Source organism: Cucurbita maxima, unplaced genomic scaffold (genome assembly GCF_002738345.1).
Source record: "Cucurbita maxima cultivar Rimu unplaced genomic scaffold, Cmax_1.0 Cma_Scf00001, whole genome shotgun sequence".
In the NCBI taxonomy this organism is placed as follows: domain Eukaryota; kingdom Viridiplantae; phylum Streptophyta; class Magnoliopsida; order Cucurbitales; family Cucurbitaceae; genus Cucurbita; species Cucurbita maxima.
Genome location: NW_019272017.1, coordinates 2,953,404 through 2,969,927, shown reverse-complemented (window position 1 = coordinate 2,969,927; position 16,524 = coordinate 2,953,404). Strand labels below are relative to the sequence as shown.

Sequence of the window (16,524 nt, the reverse complement as noted above, 5' to 3'; positions counted from 1 at the left end):
AACCTGGAATGAAAGAAGAAATTAGGAGAGATTTCTTCTATATTTCAAGCAACATAGAGATTATATTGAACCTTATGAAAATTATTAGGTTTATTATAACATTCTACCATTTTTATTAAAAAAATAGAAATTATTTATTAATTTATTTTTTTGAAAAAAATATATATATAAAAAAAAAGAAAATTGAAATAGGAAAAAGGACGAAAAAGACTTCATCGTCCACGTCCACGTAGACATCTCAACCAAGAAATTATGAAATTATGGATTGTATAATTTATAGAAGTAAATTGACGAAAATATGATTTTGTTAAAATGAGAATCTTGGAAGATAGAGGGATAGTTTTGTCATTTTGATCCGGTCAACTTGGTTTCAATGGTTTCAATATTTATTGTGATAAAATAAAAGTGATGCATGGCTTTTTTGTGATCAGAATTTCCCAAATCGGATCGTCTGCTCGAAATTTTGAAGGAAGAAGATGACCCGAGGAAAACAGAAGATCGAAGCTCAGAAACGAAATGCGGAGAAGAATCAGAAGCCCAAGGGCTCACAACTCGAGGCCAGAGCCGTTGCCCTTAAAGTTATCTGCCCTATTTGCAAGGTTCTCATCTTCTCCAATCTTCGTTGCTCTTATACGACTCTATTGGATTTGAGTGTTCATTTGTTCAGTTTTAATCTCTATTCTGGTCTTAATTAATGGTATGTGTTGAAGCAACTGGCAATCCCATATCTGGCAACCAAAATGACATCATCCTTTTTCTTGCCTGTTCTCTGTTCTTGCTTTTGAATACACTTCATATTTCTTGTTCTGTTGTTGGTCTCCATTCGCAAGAAAGTCGTTGGAATATGATCAATTTGGGGTTTTATTTTCACTTTCTGCCGGCAAGGACGTTGGCCCCCCAAGTGGGTGGATTGTGAGATCCTGTGTCGGGAAAGGAGAACGAAATACTGCTTATAAGGGTGTGGAAACATCTCCCTACTTTGAGAGTTTATGCTCAAAGTGGACAATATCATACTATTGTAAGGTTCGTGATTCCTAACATGGTATTAGAGTTATGTCCTTAACTTAGCCATGTCAATATAGAATCCTCAAATGTTGAACAAAGAAGTTGTGAGGCTCGAAGGTATAGTCAAAAGTGTGAATCAAATGTTGAACAAAGGGTGTACTTTGTTCGAGGACTCCAGAGAAGGAGTCGAGCCTCAATTAAAGGGAGCCTGTTCGAGAGCTCCATAGACCTTAGAAGAGACTATATAGTTTACTTTGTTCGAGGGGAGGATTGTTGAGGATTGTTGGGAGGGAGTCCCACGTTGGCTAATTTAAGGAATGATCATGGGTTTATAAGTAAGGACTTGTATTAGAACAGCATATTATTTGTCTTAACCACCACAATTTGCTTACTCGAGAAGGTTCGAGCCTTAAATCTAGATAATATGAGGCCGGATTCTAAACTTCAAACTGTTCTGGCTATGTTGTACCCTTGATATTGTCCTGAGAGGCCTTATTGGGAGAAAAGAACTTGATACTCTATAAGTCCAAAATCACACCTCTATTGGTAAAACTTCAGAGGACGATTTCTTTTCTCTTCTCATTTGGGTTCCTAATTTGTCTGTTGAGTTCAAATTTTTTCTCTGTGATTGCTTTTCTTGGATGCCACCCAGTTCTCTACAAACTATTATGTTTAGCAAGTGGATTGATCTTGTTCTTGGGAAGAAGTGGAATCTTTCCCTTGACTTTTGGGTTGCGAGTGCATGCGTCCATCACGGTTAGAGCTTTCACAGGTACCTTGTACATAGTTAAGGTGAAGCTTTGTTTGGTCTTGATTCTAGACTAGGTTGGAAATAACCCCATGACTGACCTAGCTCAAATTTGTTGTTGATTGAGGTAGAATCCATTCATCTTGCTCTTCATACAATTACATACTAGAATCCATGTTTATCATATTTGTCTTCGAGAACTTTGTGAATTGATCTCTTTCTCGGGGGCGAAAATCACGAAACATATCGTCAATGTGGCCGTAAATGTTGAACTAGACATAGGAGGGAGTAGAAGAATGAAGGAAAAATGAAGCTAAATTTCTCTGTTTTGAAGTTCCCGAGTATAATGCATTGTGCATTATGATAATATGAACAAACTTTTCTTGCTTTTGGTACTTGCAAGATGAATTCAATAATCTTGTTCTTACCTCAGGTACAACTAGCAAATCATAACCAATTGGGCGATCATTATGCCTCCAAACATCCAAAGGAAAAGCCACCATCAGAATCGGGCTGAATCGTCGCTTGCATGTTTCAGTATGTGTGTCACTATATATTGAAGGCATTTCAAAGTTCTCTGATGTTCAGATCAATGAAAGTTGCTGGTATTGTCTTCATATTTATTGTTCTTAAAATGTACTAGAAAGAATGATGATTTGTTCTGTCACTTGTAAACCAAACTCTAGCATGCTTCTTCCACATTCCCAGTCTAATTTTCTCTGTGCCTTAGAAAATATGGAATCCTTGAAAGAAATCGCCTTGTTTCCAGCATAAAATGGTACAAATGAATAGGCTAATCATCACAGAAGAGAATAGAGAGGTGATCATAGTAATAAGATTCTTAATTCAAGCTAAACTTCATAGGTTTTCTTCAATAATGTACATAACAATGTGTTCTTTTTTCTTCCAAGAGCTATATATTCCTGGGAGAAAACTGTTCACTCTCTGTATGCATACAATCAGGCTAGACACTTGTGAAAAATTGCATATGTGATATGTACTATCAGCCACCCCAAAGAAAAAAGGAAACCAAAATTTTTTATATCTACCATGCCTTCAAAAATGGTGTTGCTGTAACTACATTCTTCCTTTTTTGCTTCAACTATCTCATTCTCGGGAATCAGCACTGTTTTTTATCTCATCGTCTCATAAATTATTTTCGCGGTTGAGCTTGTTTAAAAGGTCTGTTAAGAGAGCATCCATTCCTTCAGCTCGGATATCTTGTCTTTTCTTTCTCTGTTCTTCTCTTTCCCTCCAAGCTTTCTCAGCCATTAACCTCTCCCTCTCGAGCTTCTCCATCGAGTCACGCCATTCCTGCTCGAACATTCGTCGGTTGTTGTAATGTCTCTCAAGTATTTCCCTCCATTCCATTTCCATCCTCTGCTGCCACTGAAAGAAGCCCTTCAACAACTCTAGGATTTCATTACTAACCGAGCTACTTGAACGTTTAGAACCAGCTGTTCTTGAAGACTTTGCTGGGAGAGTTCCTATAGCCTTTCCCTTCTGTGAGTTGCTTTGAGTTGGGATCTCCTCCTCACTTTCTTCTTCATCAAGTTCTTTGAGATCTGAAAATTCTTCTAAACTTCTCTCCCTCCCTCTTTTCTTTGTTGCACTAGAACCTGCTTCAGGTTCAAGGAGCAATCGGTGCATAGCTTTCTCCCTTGCGGCAAAAACTGCACGGATTTCCTCAAAAAATGGGCATTGCCAGCCAAACTCTTTATGGGTTGTCTCCTTCCCCTGTACAACCGTTATAAAATTAGAAATATATGACGGTGATTAAACAACATAAGCAATGCCAACTGCCTCAACTTCTAGGGGTATCTTTAGCTTATTGAGTTTTGGGGCCAAAATTGGACTTGACAAGTCAAACTAATTCTAGGCTAATTTATTACTAGAGTTCTATGAAGAGTTTAGTCTGAATTACATGAAACGGATCTAAAAGTAAAAGATGATGTCTTTTCTGCAAATACTAATGGATGAGAATTACTGCATATATGGGAAGCAATTAAATGTTTCGCCACTTGTGACCACCCTCCCACATAAAAAAAGGGTTCAGGTTAATTTTTCACTCGCAATTTAGGCCACACTCAATGTTTGAATTGTAATGCCACTGCAAGTTCTTGTTTGGAAACTTTAGTTTAAGGAGGTGCTTTAAAGAGAGAGCAGGAAGCTCAGTTAAGATGGGTTTTAGTGAACGAGAAACTTCCTGAATGAACTGCGCTTGTTTTTATCATAGGAGTTCATTGATCTCATGGATAAAACAAGAGTAAGAATGACAGATATCTGGTTTTTTTCCACGTGTTAATGTAACGGTCCAAGCTCACTTCTAGCAGATATCTCTTTGAGCTTTTTTCCACATGTTAATGTAACGGCCCAAGCTCACTTCTAGCAGATATTGTCCTCTTTGAGCTTTTTTCCACATGTTAATGTAACGGTTCAAGCTCACTGCTAGTAGATATTGTCCTTTTTTTAATTTTTCCTTCCGAGCTTCCCCTCAAAGTTTTTAAAATGCTTCTACTAAGGAGAGGTTTCCACACCCTTATAAAGAATGCTTCGTTCTCCTCTCCATTCGATGTGGGATCTCACAATCCACGCTCCTTCGAAGCTCAACATCCTCAATGGCACACCGCTCGATTTCTGGCTCTGATACCATTTGTAACAGTCCAAGCTCATTGCTAGCAGATATTGTCCTTCTTAGGTTTTCCCTTTCGAGCTTCCCCTCAAAGTTTTTAAAACACGTATGCTAGGGAGAGGTTTCCACAACCTTGTAAAGAATGCTTTGTTATCCTCCTCAACCATGTGGGATCTCACAATCCACCCCCCTTCGAGGCTCAGTATCCTTGCTGGCACTCATTCCCTTCTTCAAACAATGTGAGACTCCCCAATCTTACCCCCTTCGGGGCCCAGTGTCCTTATTGGCACACCGCCTCATGCCCACACCCCTTCGGGGCTCAACCTCCTCGTTGGCAAATCGCCTGGTGTCTGACTCCGATACCATTTGTAACAGCCAAAGCCACCGCTAGCAGATAGTCCTCTTTGGAATTTCCCTTTCGGGCTTCCCCTCAAGGTTTTATAAAGAATGTTTTGTTCTCCTCCCCAACCGATATGGGATCTCAAGTTAAAATCCCTCTTCAATCGCCTTCTTGCTAATTCTAACTTCTACCCCTCTTCCCATCATGTGAATCCCGCATCTTCACGAAGCTGAAGTGTCAAAACAAAGTCAAGTTCTTTTTCTGCTGCATGTAGCTCTTGGTAAGTTACACTTGTAACAATATCAAGTTAAAGAAACCTAAGCCTGAAGGCTGCTTATCCCCTCTATGATGCAGCCTATCAGAAATATAGGAAAAGGTATCACTGCCTTCTAGTTTTTTCCATAATTCTGTGGCTATCTCCTTCAACTTCTTGCTGGCCACACATTCATTAGGGTAAGGTGATAAGATAATGCAGCGCAATGCAGTCTTTGGCTATGGTCCTTGGACAGGTCTTTGTTCAGAATGAAATCTGAGAACCAAATTCCATTAAATGTTAACCAGAAAGCCTTTTGGAATCAACTTCGGCTTTTCATCCATTGGGGTAACTAAGAGATTAAAATTGAAAGACTGACCATTCATAGGTAACTAAGAGATTGAGTAAGAAAGATCTATAAGAGAAAACTTAAGAACAGTCAGATTTTCTAGAATCTCTTCTCACTTCGATTCCAGGGGAAATAAACCTACCAAGAAGATTGGACAGAAACAAGACTGGAAATGGAAGCATTAACACACTTTGACAAGACATACACCTAAGAAATTAAGTAGAATGATGTATCTTTTACAAGTAGTCGACAGATATTCAATTTTGCCACCGTGCCTGAGTTGATATGTACTCCTAGAAATGAAGAAAGCCATTTCAAGAGACAAATCTCCAAAAACAATGGTAGCTACCTCTTAGCAATACCCTTAAATTCTAACCATTTTCTCCAAACCTCCTCTTACAGGCAATTACAGGAAGCTAGAGTTTTGAAAGGTCAAAACATGTCTATTTTGAATAAAGACTTTATGACATCTTGTCATTTTCTCGTCCGCATGTTGCGAGACATTATCAGCATTTTACTACCTTTCTCAGATTTAACTTTAAGAATCTGCAACCATAAATGGCAAAATTGAACCCTATCGAAATCCACGAGAATCAAAATATCAAAGCAAGAACAGTCCAGATTCAGAGGAGCCCACTTGAAAGAAACATAACGGAGAACAGACTGATTCAAAAAAAAATCCTCAAATGAATACGGAATGAAAACTGGACGAACCTTGTAGCGACTGAGGAGATTCTTCCACTTGCATTTGCACTGATAGGCGGTCCTCCAAAACCCTCGCTCTCTCATCCTTGCACTCGCCATGTCCCACAGTGTCTTCTTCTTCACCGCCACACCTTCGCCGGTGGAAACCGCCATCAGGTCCCTCTCTAGGTCGGCTCGAATCCGGATGAACTCCCTCGTCTCCTCGTCGCTCCACTGGTGTTGCTGAGCCGTCGCCGCCATCGCGCTCGAGGTCATGATTGATACTATTCCAGGGCTCTAGCTTCGGCTTCAGTGAAAACAGTGGACGGCGGTGACATCGGCGAACTCCGATGAGAAATTTAATGGTGGAAATTTGTGATTGACGAAGGCCCTCTTTCCATTATCGGCCTTTTCCGGCTTGCTTCTTTAAGAAGGAAAGGAATCGTTGAAATTTGGCGATCTTTTAATTTACTCGTCCACCTATGACTTTTGATCCCTTGATAAGACATTGTTTTTCTTCCTTTTTCAAACTATGCTTTCAATTTGCCTCTCTTAAGGAAAAAATAAAAAATAATAAAATTTTAAAAATAAAAAATAATAGTTTTAAAATATTTTAAATCGAAAACCTGCCAGGTATATTCATCTAAGACGTGTTATCTATGACTGTATGTCGAATGCTTCGGTTATACTTGTCTAGGACATATTGTCCATGGTCGCATGCCCGTTCTAAACCCCTTTTTACATGTTTATATGGAGTGTATGACTGTTCTTCAAAATCATGTCTACATCAGTCATGGCTAAAATGCCCCAAAATGTACCGTAGGTGGATATGACTAGTTGTCACTTCTTACTACTCGGGCAAGAGTCATTGTTGTTGTCTAATTGCTTTTAGCTTATAACATTATTTTCTTTGAAATTGTTTTTAAACGTACTTTCTCGCTCATGTTTTCTAAAACATTTCTTTCCAACGTAACTTGAGTCTTGAGCATACGCTGACTTTGTCTGCGAAACTCAAAACTCTCACGATCGACTTGTTTGTTGGATTAAAATAAGTGTCGAATAATTGTCATTCTGCTGTTGCAAGAGTGCGATTGTGACACGAGTCACGAGAAACACAGGTACAAATATAGATATATATATACACGTACATACGTACATATATCTTTCATCATACGTATGTATATATGTATGTATCTTTATATATGTACGTATATACGTACATGTATGTATATTTATCTATATTGGTACCTGTGCGTGTATATATATATATATATATATATATATATATATATCTGGAGTGAAATTTGGTTAGGTTTGGATTGAATCGAATAACGAAGGCCTAAACCCAAATTGGATCATTCGTACACCTATTCGCAAGTGAGCAGTTTGTAAGAAAAGGGAAAATTAGGCTGAGATTCGCTAATAGAATTATACCTCAACAGTCTCTCTCTCTCTCTCTCTCTCTCTCTCTCGCTTCCATCGCTCTGTTATTTCTGTCGAGAGTCTTTCAAAAATCCCTTTCCTTCTAGGGTTTGGAGAATCTGGGCAACTCCTTCGCTTGTCTGTCATGTTTCCTCTTAGTTCCGTCCGATTCAAACCAGGATTTCTCTAATTAGCGCCAATTTTCCCCTTCAACCATATATCTACTCGGAATCCGAAACCCCATCTGTCGGTTCTTCAAATTTTCGCTTGTGTTTCATCATTCAATAGATAAGGGTTTCGCATTAATTATGATTACAATCTTCAAGCCCTTTATGTCTTTCATCGTAATCGTTCACAATCTTCGTGTATTTGGCCCTGGATTGAATCCCTTTGCACCCTACTGTGTCGCTCATCATTCCATTGCTGCTTCTCGCTAATTCTCTTCGCTTTCGTTTCTTCCGACGAATCCTCTTTAAGAATTTTAATTTTACTTTGTTCTTCCTAAGAATCATGTAATTCTTGTTTCTTTTTGGGTTCTGGGTTTATTGTTATAGACCATACTTCAATAAGAAATTTTCGAGGACGATTGAAGGGATTTCTATTTGTATTTTGTGGTTGACGAACTGTAGTGATCGAGGCTGTTTGAGTTGATCGAATTGGATTTGGATTGGAAGAACATGCCTCAGGAACAGAGGAGCTTGATTAGTCGAAGCCTTTCGAGAAGGCGTTCCTTCCGATATGATGTGTTTAATACGGATGACAGGGGATGGACTTCACTCCACATTGGTGCGCGGAAGGGTGACCTCAAAGAGGTGAGTTTTGGATTCAATTGTTGTATGTTTTTCCCTTTCCATTGCCTTTACAGTTTTGTTGTCATTAATTTTATTGGGAAGAGAATTTCGTTTTATCATTGAAACTTCGAAAGACTGATATACTTGTTCAGTTTAGTATTTGGACGTTATTTGTGCGGTGAGATTGTTCCACAAGGAAGGGGAAATATGTGACAAATGCTATTAAACAGTTGAAACTTTTTGTAAGTTGGAATGTTGGCATGGTGATGTCGATGATGTTTTGTTTGTTGTCGAGATTTTCACCATGTCTTGAGAGAAGATAAATAGATGTTAATCCTTCTTTGATCTGTCAGCATAGTCAGACATATTGGCAAGTTGAATGAAATGTTGCCTATCAAGTGAACTTTTTAACTCCATGGTTATTTCTTATGAGGATAATCGCGTTTACTAACCTCAATTCTGTAGGCCTCTTTTATCCTTTGATTTCTTTCTAGGAGTATTGTTGTTTAGTTGTAGTTTCTGATCATTTTTGAGTTATGACCTGTGAATGCCTATTGTGTTTTTGTTTTATTCTGTCTGTGTGTGCGCACTTTTTTGGATGCTAAAAGGCCAAAATAATATATCGGTCCTTGGAAAAGGGAAGCAACCCGTAGAGGATAGGAAAGAGCTCCAACTATTGAGGATGAAAAAATTAAGGAATATGACCAAAAACTAACGGCACAAACGGAGACCTTGAAAGAGAACCTTGGTTTTGAGGTAAACTTTCCTTTGTTTCAGAAATATGTAAACTTCTTCCAAAACAGTGCAACAAGAATGGATTGGACCAAGGCTACCCAAAACCTGGAAAAAAGGATGGTGACTGAATAAATTTATTTCTTCTTTCTCTCGTTCCTCTCCCTCTCCCTTAGTCCAGAGTTTTCTATTTATACATCTTATTGTCTTTCATGTATTTTTTAGAGCTTTCAAGATATCTCAATTTTTTTCCACTGGCTTTACTTATGTTTCCCGTATAAACGAAACAAACGGGAAGAAAAAATGTTATTTGTCATTTTTTTTCTTTTCAGAAATTATGGATTTATTCACTTATTTATTATTGAGTTGAAAGGTGTTGGTGTTATTCAATTAGTTGTTCTTGAATGTTCTTTTGCAAATATAATTGCTTTAAGGTATTATTCTCCCCTTGTCGGTCAGGTGAAGCGTCTGCTAAACGATGGAATGGATGTGAATGCATTAGCATGGGGCCCCAAATCAAAGGGGTTGACCCCCCTCCACCTTGCTGCTGAGGGTGGACATCTTGAAGTAATGGATGAATTGCTTGAACGTGGTGCCAACATTGATGCTAGGACTAAAGGTGCTTGTGGCTGTAAGTATCATTCTCTCTTTTATCCATCATTTCCCTTCAAATTGAATAAATATACTGGAATTCATTTTTATTCATATTTTGCTGAAATTGTCTGTTGGGTAGTTCTCTGGATTAGATTTCAATTTTTACCAGAATTTTAACCACATTAACTCATTTTTATTTACGAACATCAAATTCAAGCAGTGAGTTAATTTTTAAGCTATAATTATAAATTACTAAATTGACTGTTTGAAGTTGAGAAAAGAATATCTTGAGGAGTGGAGTATTTAATTCAATTCATAAACAGTTTTGCTAGTTTGTACTATTAAGTATGAGTTAACCTATGGCTATTAGAATAGAAGCTGCAACCTATTTTTGCCCTCTGTTCATTCTTTCTATTCTGCCTTTTTAACTTAATTATGTTGGGTAAATGTTCATTTTATTGCTCCTGCGCCACAATCTTGGCTTTTGGGCGTCTAACTTAATCTTGTTGGGTAAAGTTTCATTTTGTGGCTCCTGCACCACATTCTTGGCGTTATCTTGTAATTATTGTGTTGTTGCTGCCATGGTGGCTGGGTTTTTCCATGTATATGTTGTTCGAGTTCACAAGCAAGCGTGCACCACGGAGGTGTAGACCGTTGCACCATCGATCTTGTTTTTCTTTGAACAAGATGATAAACAACCAAAATTTCTTTTTCTGTAGGTACCTAGGTATTAGCAATAGGTTGGGTAAGAATACATGAGATGTTAACCGGTGTAGGTAAATAATAAAGTTGTGATAGTCACCTACTTAGGATTTAATATTCCACGTGTTATCTTGCAAATAAATGTAGTAAAGCCAGATAGTTGTCCCAAAATTGTCGAGGTGCAGACAAATTGGGTTAGATGCTCGCAAAGATTTAAAAAAGAGAGAATTTATAAGATGTTCTAGCCATGTATATTGCCTAAACATTCATTATGTTGAGAATGAACCCCACAGGGACACCTCTGCACAGTGCAGCCAAAGAGAGGAGGAGGGAAGCGGTTAAGTTCCTTGTGGAGAATGGAGCATTCTTGCCGGATGATATCAATGACTGCAGATTCAATCCCCCACTTCACTACTGTCCTGGTCTCGAGTGGGCGTACGACGAGATGAAGCGTCTTCAACACGAAACTGGTTCGTCTGCAGAGACATCTTGCTGCAGCTCTGAGAGCTGAAAACCCTTCTCACCCACCCACCCACCCTTACGTTGTTCTGTTGAGTTTGATTCTGTTTTTATCAAGACATCTATCTTGAACTTGCTGTGTGTCTGGTCAGTATTGCTTTGTTCTATGGAACCTACTTTTGAAGCGTGTTGTTGTTACCCATAAACTGTGTTGTGTGTTTGTGAACCTTCGCCAAACATTGATCAATTTCAATTCTCTCTTCTTTACTCTTTTGCGAATCGAGTTTGGTTGATCAGATTCTTTGGATTACTGTATTGGATCTTCTGTGTATTCGGAACCCGAACATACAAACAATTCCTTCATTATTAGGGGGGAAAACAACCAAGATTAGAGAAGAAAACTAAAGGCTTTAACTTTAATTATGAATATAGCATAGATGGCTAAAAGTGCCCACACAACAAGGTGGGTGTGAGAAAAGAGGAAGTTTGGGCATTTGTGGTATCAAAATATGCATATTTTGTGAAGAACATTGGGCCATTTGGTTGTACGTTTCAAGACAAGCTTCATTTATTGAAGCAAACTTAGCATTTGGAATCTTCAATCATTTTTTTCCTTAATCAATTTGGGTACGAACCACCCCCAAATGATCCACTTTAGTTATAAAATTTGGAAAATAAAATTAATTTTAGATGAATAACAAAAAAAACATATTAAAAGAACCCGTATTAATTTATGAAGATAACAAGTTGGTAATATGATCGTGTTATTGGAGATGTCGGAGAGTCATCCTAATAGTAAATTTTTATCTGAATTCTAAGGTTTATAATAATAAACCATAAATGAGAAGTTAATATGGGGTTTGTAAAGTTAGATTATTTCTTTTAATGGAATGATGTCTAACACACGTGTAACTAACCTTATCAAAATCCTTAACATGAATCATTGGTACAGACTATATTCCCTAATTAAATATTGAACTTGCTTCCTTAATTAAATTAAAACGTCCATCAACCCTTATATATAATACATATCACTAAATTATTAACTTTTCCATTATTGGTCATTTCAAATTATTAAAAAAGAAAATGGTGAGTAGAGTGCTAATACGATCGAGTTGGGACAACTCAATAATTTTCTTCGACAATTTTAATTAACTCAATTAATTTTTTTTTGTTCATAGTGATTTTGAGATCTTCTGTTTGCTCGGAAAAGTAGCCAAAGCCCGCTAATTTTCATTAAACAGGCATGTGAGTCTAAAACGGCAGAAAAGTATGCGAACAACCAATCAGAATTGATGGAGAAACAATATCATCATTCTTATTCAATAAGATATCAAAGTGGATGATTGACTCATTTCATACGAGAAATGATCACAAAAAATCCTTTGATAACACAAATTCCGTCGAATTCTATCTCGATTGAAATTCTACAAGAATAATGATTAAAATAGAGCAGAAACGTCTCTATCCCGCTCCGTGAACATTAGAACAACAAAAATATTTAAAATAAAAAAAAATGTTTTTGACTTTTCCCAGGTAGTGGATAACAGGCACAACATCATCAAAATCATTACAATGAAAGAAGCCTTAATGGAGAGTGTCATGATTACAAAAGTCTTCCCTTTGGCTCCATTATATATAATAAATCCCTTCCCCTATAAATACCCTTTGTTCTTCTTCACCTTCATCATCAATGGCTTCCATGCTGTCTATCATCTTCATCTTCCTCATCTTCACTTCCCCTTCCTCAGGTACTTTCCATTATCACTTCAAATTCATAATTAATCTCAATCTAAATGCAAATGGCTCACATTCCATTGCAGGACGAGCTCATGGCCCGAGCCTCGAGCCAGGTTTAAACGAAAACCCGAACCCTTACAGTCAGGTAAGACAACTGTTGGTTAAGACATATTTTCTATCCATAGCTCAAACTCGGACGTTAATGTGCAGAGAATTGTGATGAGAAAGGTTTTGGGAATGGAAGCAACGTTGATGGACTACCATGAACCAGGTGCTAACCCAAGCCACGAGCCAAGAAGAGGAAGCCCCGGAGGTCGAGCAAGTTTCAATCCATGAATTAATATTCAATGGGTTACCATAAAGTTTCTGTAAATTTTTAAGTTCAATCCAATGAATAAAAATATATGATATGATGTCTGTATGGATTTGCAGCACTTTATAATAATAATAATAATATATGATCACCTTTTGAATATTTCATTGAATTTGATCTTATTTTATGATGGATGTTGATGGGTAACACGACAATCAATCTCAAGATACTCGGTTTGCTCGTGAATGATACTCTAATTGAAGGTATATGATGACGAAGATAAATTCTCATATGAAACTAAATAATTCCACAAGTAGTCGAGGTCATGACATGAGTATCGATTTTTGTAGACCGATATATAAAATCTCGTTAGGTAGGATCATGAACTTAATCAATATCAAAGTAAGCATGCAAGTTTAACGATGACTGGATGGAAACAAGAGACTCTAAAATTAAGGGTATAAGAGAACCTGTCCTTCACTAGCAAATATTGTTTGTTTTGACCTGTTACCTATCGTCGTCAAGGAATGATTTGTTCCCCTCTTCAACCGATGTGAGATCTCACAATCTACTCCTCTTGGAGGCCTAACGTTATCGCTGGCACACCGTATGGTGTCTAGCTCTGATGTAACCGTCATAATTTGTTCTCCTCTCCAACCAATGTAGGATTTCACTATCTACTCCTATTGGAGGCCCAACGTTTTCGTTGGCATACCGTCTGTAGCTCTGATACCATTTGTAACAGCTCAAGCTCACCGCTATTAAATATTGTCCGTTTTTGTCTCTTACGTATCGTTGTCAATCTCACGATTTTAAAACGTGTCTGTTAAGGAGAAGTTTCGATACACTTATAAGGAATGTTTCATTCCCCTTTCCAATCAATGTGAAATCTCACCGTCTTAATTTGCTAACCCACAAAATTTAAACTTAGAAATATAATAAACTCTCGTTAAGGTCTATACTTTCGGTCGAGAGGTCACAAGTTTAAATCCTTTCACTCTCTCACACGTTGAACTTTTACAAAAACCGTTCGAACTCATTTTTAAACGTACACGTGATCTTTACCTGACAAAGTTCATAAATATTATCAAACGAATTGTGAATGAATTAAAATCTAAAATAATCGCTATTTGACGAGTCTCGAAATGACAACTCGATCTTTTCTTTAATTGATTTGTAAGTGCTAACCATCATTGAAGGGAATGGCAAAGGCCATGGCCGTACGAACTCCACACTCAAAGGTGCAACCAAAAAAAAAACATAAAAAAGAGAGACCAAATTGGTGTTTGAAGGGATAAAGCTATTCATGTTTTATGAATAGAACTTGGGAGACATAATCATTCATGCCTTTGCATTAAACTAATCAACATCATTTCCCCTCATGCTTTATAGCTAACAATAATTTAATATAATATCAAACCATAACTCTAATTTTTAATACATATTTTATTCTTACGATGCCGGAGTAAATAAGAAATTGAATAAACCGGAACCTATCTTGAAGCGTTATTACATATATCAAAACTGGCGTACTCATAGGTTCAATTCCTATAGGATGCACACCAACGAGACCTTCTAATAAGTTTACTGAAATTGGCTCTGTATTGATGGAATCTTACTTTAGGTAACAGTGACAACTATCTAAGTTAAATTTCAAATGAGTATCTCGCGCGATTTCGTTTTGGGCAGGTTGATGTCGGTCCTCAAATGGTCTAAGTAGACAGGAGAAGGTCAGATGATATAAGAAAAATCACCTCTAAAAAAGTGCACATTCTTTTTCGGTAGCTAAATCGTAGAAATTTTAAAGTTAAATGTGTTTAGCTTAAAACAAAGAGGACCCGTGTTTCTAAAATTAAATTGGTCGAAACATCGGGATTGGTTGAAGGAACAAATGTGAAGAATTAGGGATAAGATAGGGAATGGTATTTTTGAATAGTAGAGGGGCCTTTGCTATAAACTTTGCCGACAAAGCTAACTCCCTTCGTATAATTATAATATATTAAACGTTAATCATATGCTTAAGTGTAGGGTTTTTTGCTAATTGAAGATTAAACCATTTTAATGGAACGCTACCTAACCCACACGTGTAAATGGAAAAAAGCCACCCCTAAATAATGCTGAGTGATTATTGATTAATATTAATTAATTTGTATTAAATATTTGCCACGTATTTGAGTTTTATCAAAAAAAAAAAAAAAAAAAAAAAAAAAAAAAAAAAAAAAAAAAACCCTAATTAGCTTCTCCTAATTTGGCTAACAAGTAGAGTATTTGAAGCATTTGAAGCATTTGAAGCATGATTACATTAAGCTTTAATGGAGGTTATCATCATGACACTTAATTAGCTTCTCCTAATTTGGCTCCATTATCTTCCTTAATTACTTCTTATATAAAACCCTATTCTTTGTAACCCTAACCACCAGCTCCATCCACCTCTAATCCTTCAACAATGGCGTCCATGGCTGCTTTCAAGCCCTTCATTTTCATCTTCCTCATCTTCACATGCCCTAATTCAGGTGCTTTTTTCACTTCACAAGGATGATTTGTGATTAGGGTTTCTCTTAATTATATGCTAATTTCTTGTTTTGATCTGTATTTTTCAATGTTAAAAGGGAAATTAGGGTTTGTGTTCATCTTTTTTTGTAGGGGATGCTGATGGCTTGAGCTTGAAGGAAGGTTTGAAGCTACCAAACCCTTGTGGACAGGTGAGATAACCCTAATTAGGTTGGAGCTGCAAATTTCAAAAACATTCAAAATATTAACTTTATGATCGTTTAGGGCATGAGATCGACATCTTATCTAAACAACGTTAAGACTTATACGACTCTAAGTTTATTAGGGAATGATTTAAGACATCCAAATTTAGAAAAAGTATACATTTGAAGTGTAAGTTTGAGAACCCAGCTGAACTACCATTGGAAAATCCATGAATTTCATCGAACCCAGATAGGGTAAACAAAATTTGAAATCTTAAGCCAAATTGATTCTCACCCGAACTCTCACCCGACACATCCCTTAAAATTGTGTTTGTGTTTGTATAAACTATAGACTCGATAGCGGAAAACATTGATATTGATATTGATAGCTTAAATTTAGTGATAAACTCTCGAAAACATGATATATCAACTTTCTAATTAAGTTGGGACTTAATGAACGTTTAGGGTATGGGATCGGCATCTTATCTAGATAACGTTAAGACTCTAAGTTTATAAGTGTATAGAAAAACTATGCATTTGAAGTGTAAGTTTAAAATCCTCGATGAATGACCATTGAAAAATCCATGAATTTGGTTGAGCTCAAATAGGGTAAACAAAATTTGAAATCTTAAGCCAAACCGACTCTCACCCGACACAACCCTTAAAATTGTGTTTGTGTTTGTATAAACTATAGACCCGATAGTGGAAAACACTTGCAATGATATCGATAGCTCAAATTCAGTGATAAACCCTCGAAAACAAATAGATATTCTTGTTACGAGCCAAAATGATGATCAAGTTTCAAATTGCAGGTGATAATTGAAAAGAAAGGTGCAAGGAAGCTTTTGGGAGCAGAGGAATTGTTAGACTATGCAAGCCCAAACCATAACCCAAGACATGAGCCAAGGGTTGGGAACCCTGGAGGAAGAGCCTGAGTGATGCTGAAATTAGGGTTTCAAAATATAATTATGGAGTGTGTAAGATAGCGTGGAAAATAAGAGTGGTATTTGCTCTGTGATATATGTACAAGGATGTCTGGTGTGAATGTGAAAAATGTTGTGTATTAA

The 16,524-nt window shown here is 37.1% G+C and overlaps 2 protein-coding genes and 1 long non-coding RNA gene across 3 annotated transcripts; 2 read left to right on the top strand and 1 right to left on the bottom strand.

Moving 5' to 3' along the window:
• Positions 1–387: 387 nt before the first annotated feature.
• On the top strand, positions 388–2,466 carry LOC111482181. Its single transcript, XR_002718146.1, has 2 exons — positions 388–599; positions 2,187–2,466. It is a non-coding gene; the product is annotated as an uncharacterized LOC111482181 (long non-coding RNA).
• A 114-nt stretch (positions 2,467–2,580) lies between these two features.
• Positions 2,581–6,507, bottom strand: LOC111481131 (trihelix transcription factor GT-3b-like). The gene is made up of 2 exons (XM_023126484.1): positions 6,042–6,507; positions 2,581–3,490 (listed from the first exon to the last, which is right to left on the bottom strand). Exons 1-2 carry the CDS (start codon positions 6,285–6,287, stop codon positions 2,900–2,902), a joined length of 837 nt encoding a protein of 278 aa, XP_022982252.1. The 5' UTR covers positions 6,288–6,507; the 3' UTR covers positions 2,581–2,899.
• An 886-nt stretch (positions 6,508–7,393) lies between these two features.
• Positions 7,394–10,984, top strand: LOC111481662 (phytochrome-interacting ankyrin-repeat protein 2-like). Its single transcript, XM_023127222.1, has 3 exons — positions 7,394–8,245; positions 9,416–9,587; positions 10,546–10,984. Exons 1-3 carry the CDS (start codon positions 8,111–8,113, stop codon positions 10,761–10,763), a joined length of 525 nt encoding a protein of 174 aa, XP_022982990.1. The 5' UTR covers positions 7,394–8,110; the 3' UTR covers positions 10,764–10,984.
• Positions 10,985–16,524: the final 5,540 nt, after the last annotated feature.

Excerpts from the sequence above, each read along its gene's own strand:
- LOC111481662 (XM_023127222.1), top strand. The coding sequence starts at position 8,111 with ATGCCTCAGGAACAGAGGAGCTTGATTAGTCGAAGCCTTTCGAGAAGG. Across the intron at positions 8,246-9,415 it reads GGAAGGGTGACCTCAAAGAG|GTGAAGCGTCTGCTAAACGA; the intron begins GTGAGTTTTGGA and ends CTTGTCGGTCAG. Across the intron at positions 9,588-10,545 it reads GACTAAAGGTGCTTGTGGCT|GGACACCTCTGCACAGTGCA; the intron begins GTAAGTATCATT and ends TGAACCCCACAG.
- LOC111481131 (XM_023126484.1), bottom strand. The coding sequence starts at position 6,287 with ATGACCTCGAGCGCGATGGCGGCGACGGCTCAGCAACACCAGTGGAGC. Across the intron at positions 3,491-6,041 it reads ATCTCCTCAGTCGCTACAAG|GGGAAGGAGACAACCCATAA; the intron begins GTTCGTCCAGTT and ends ACGGTTGTACAG.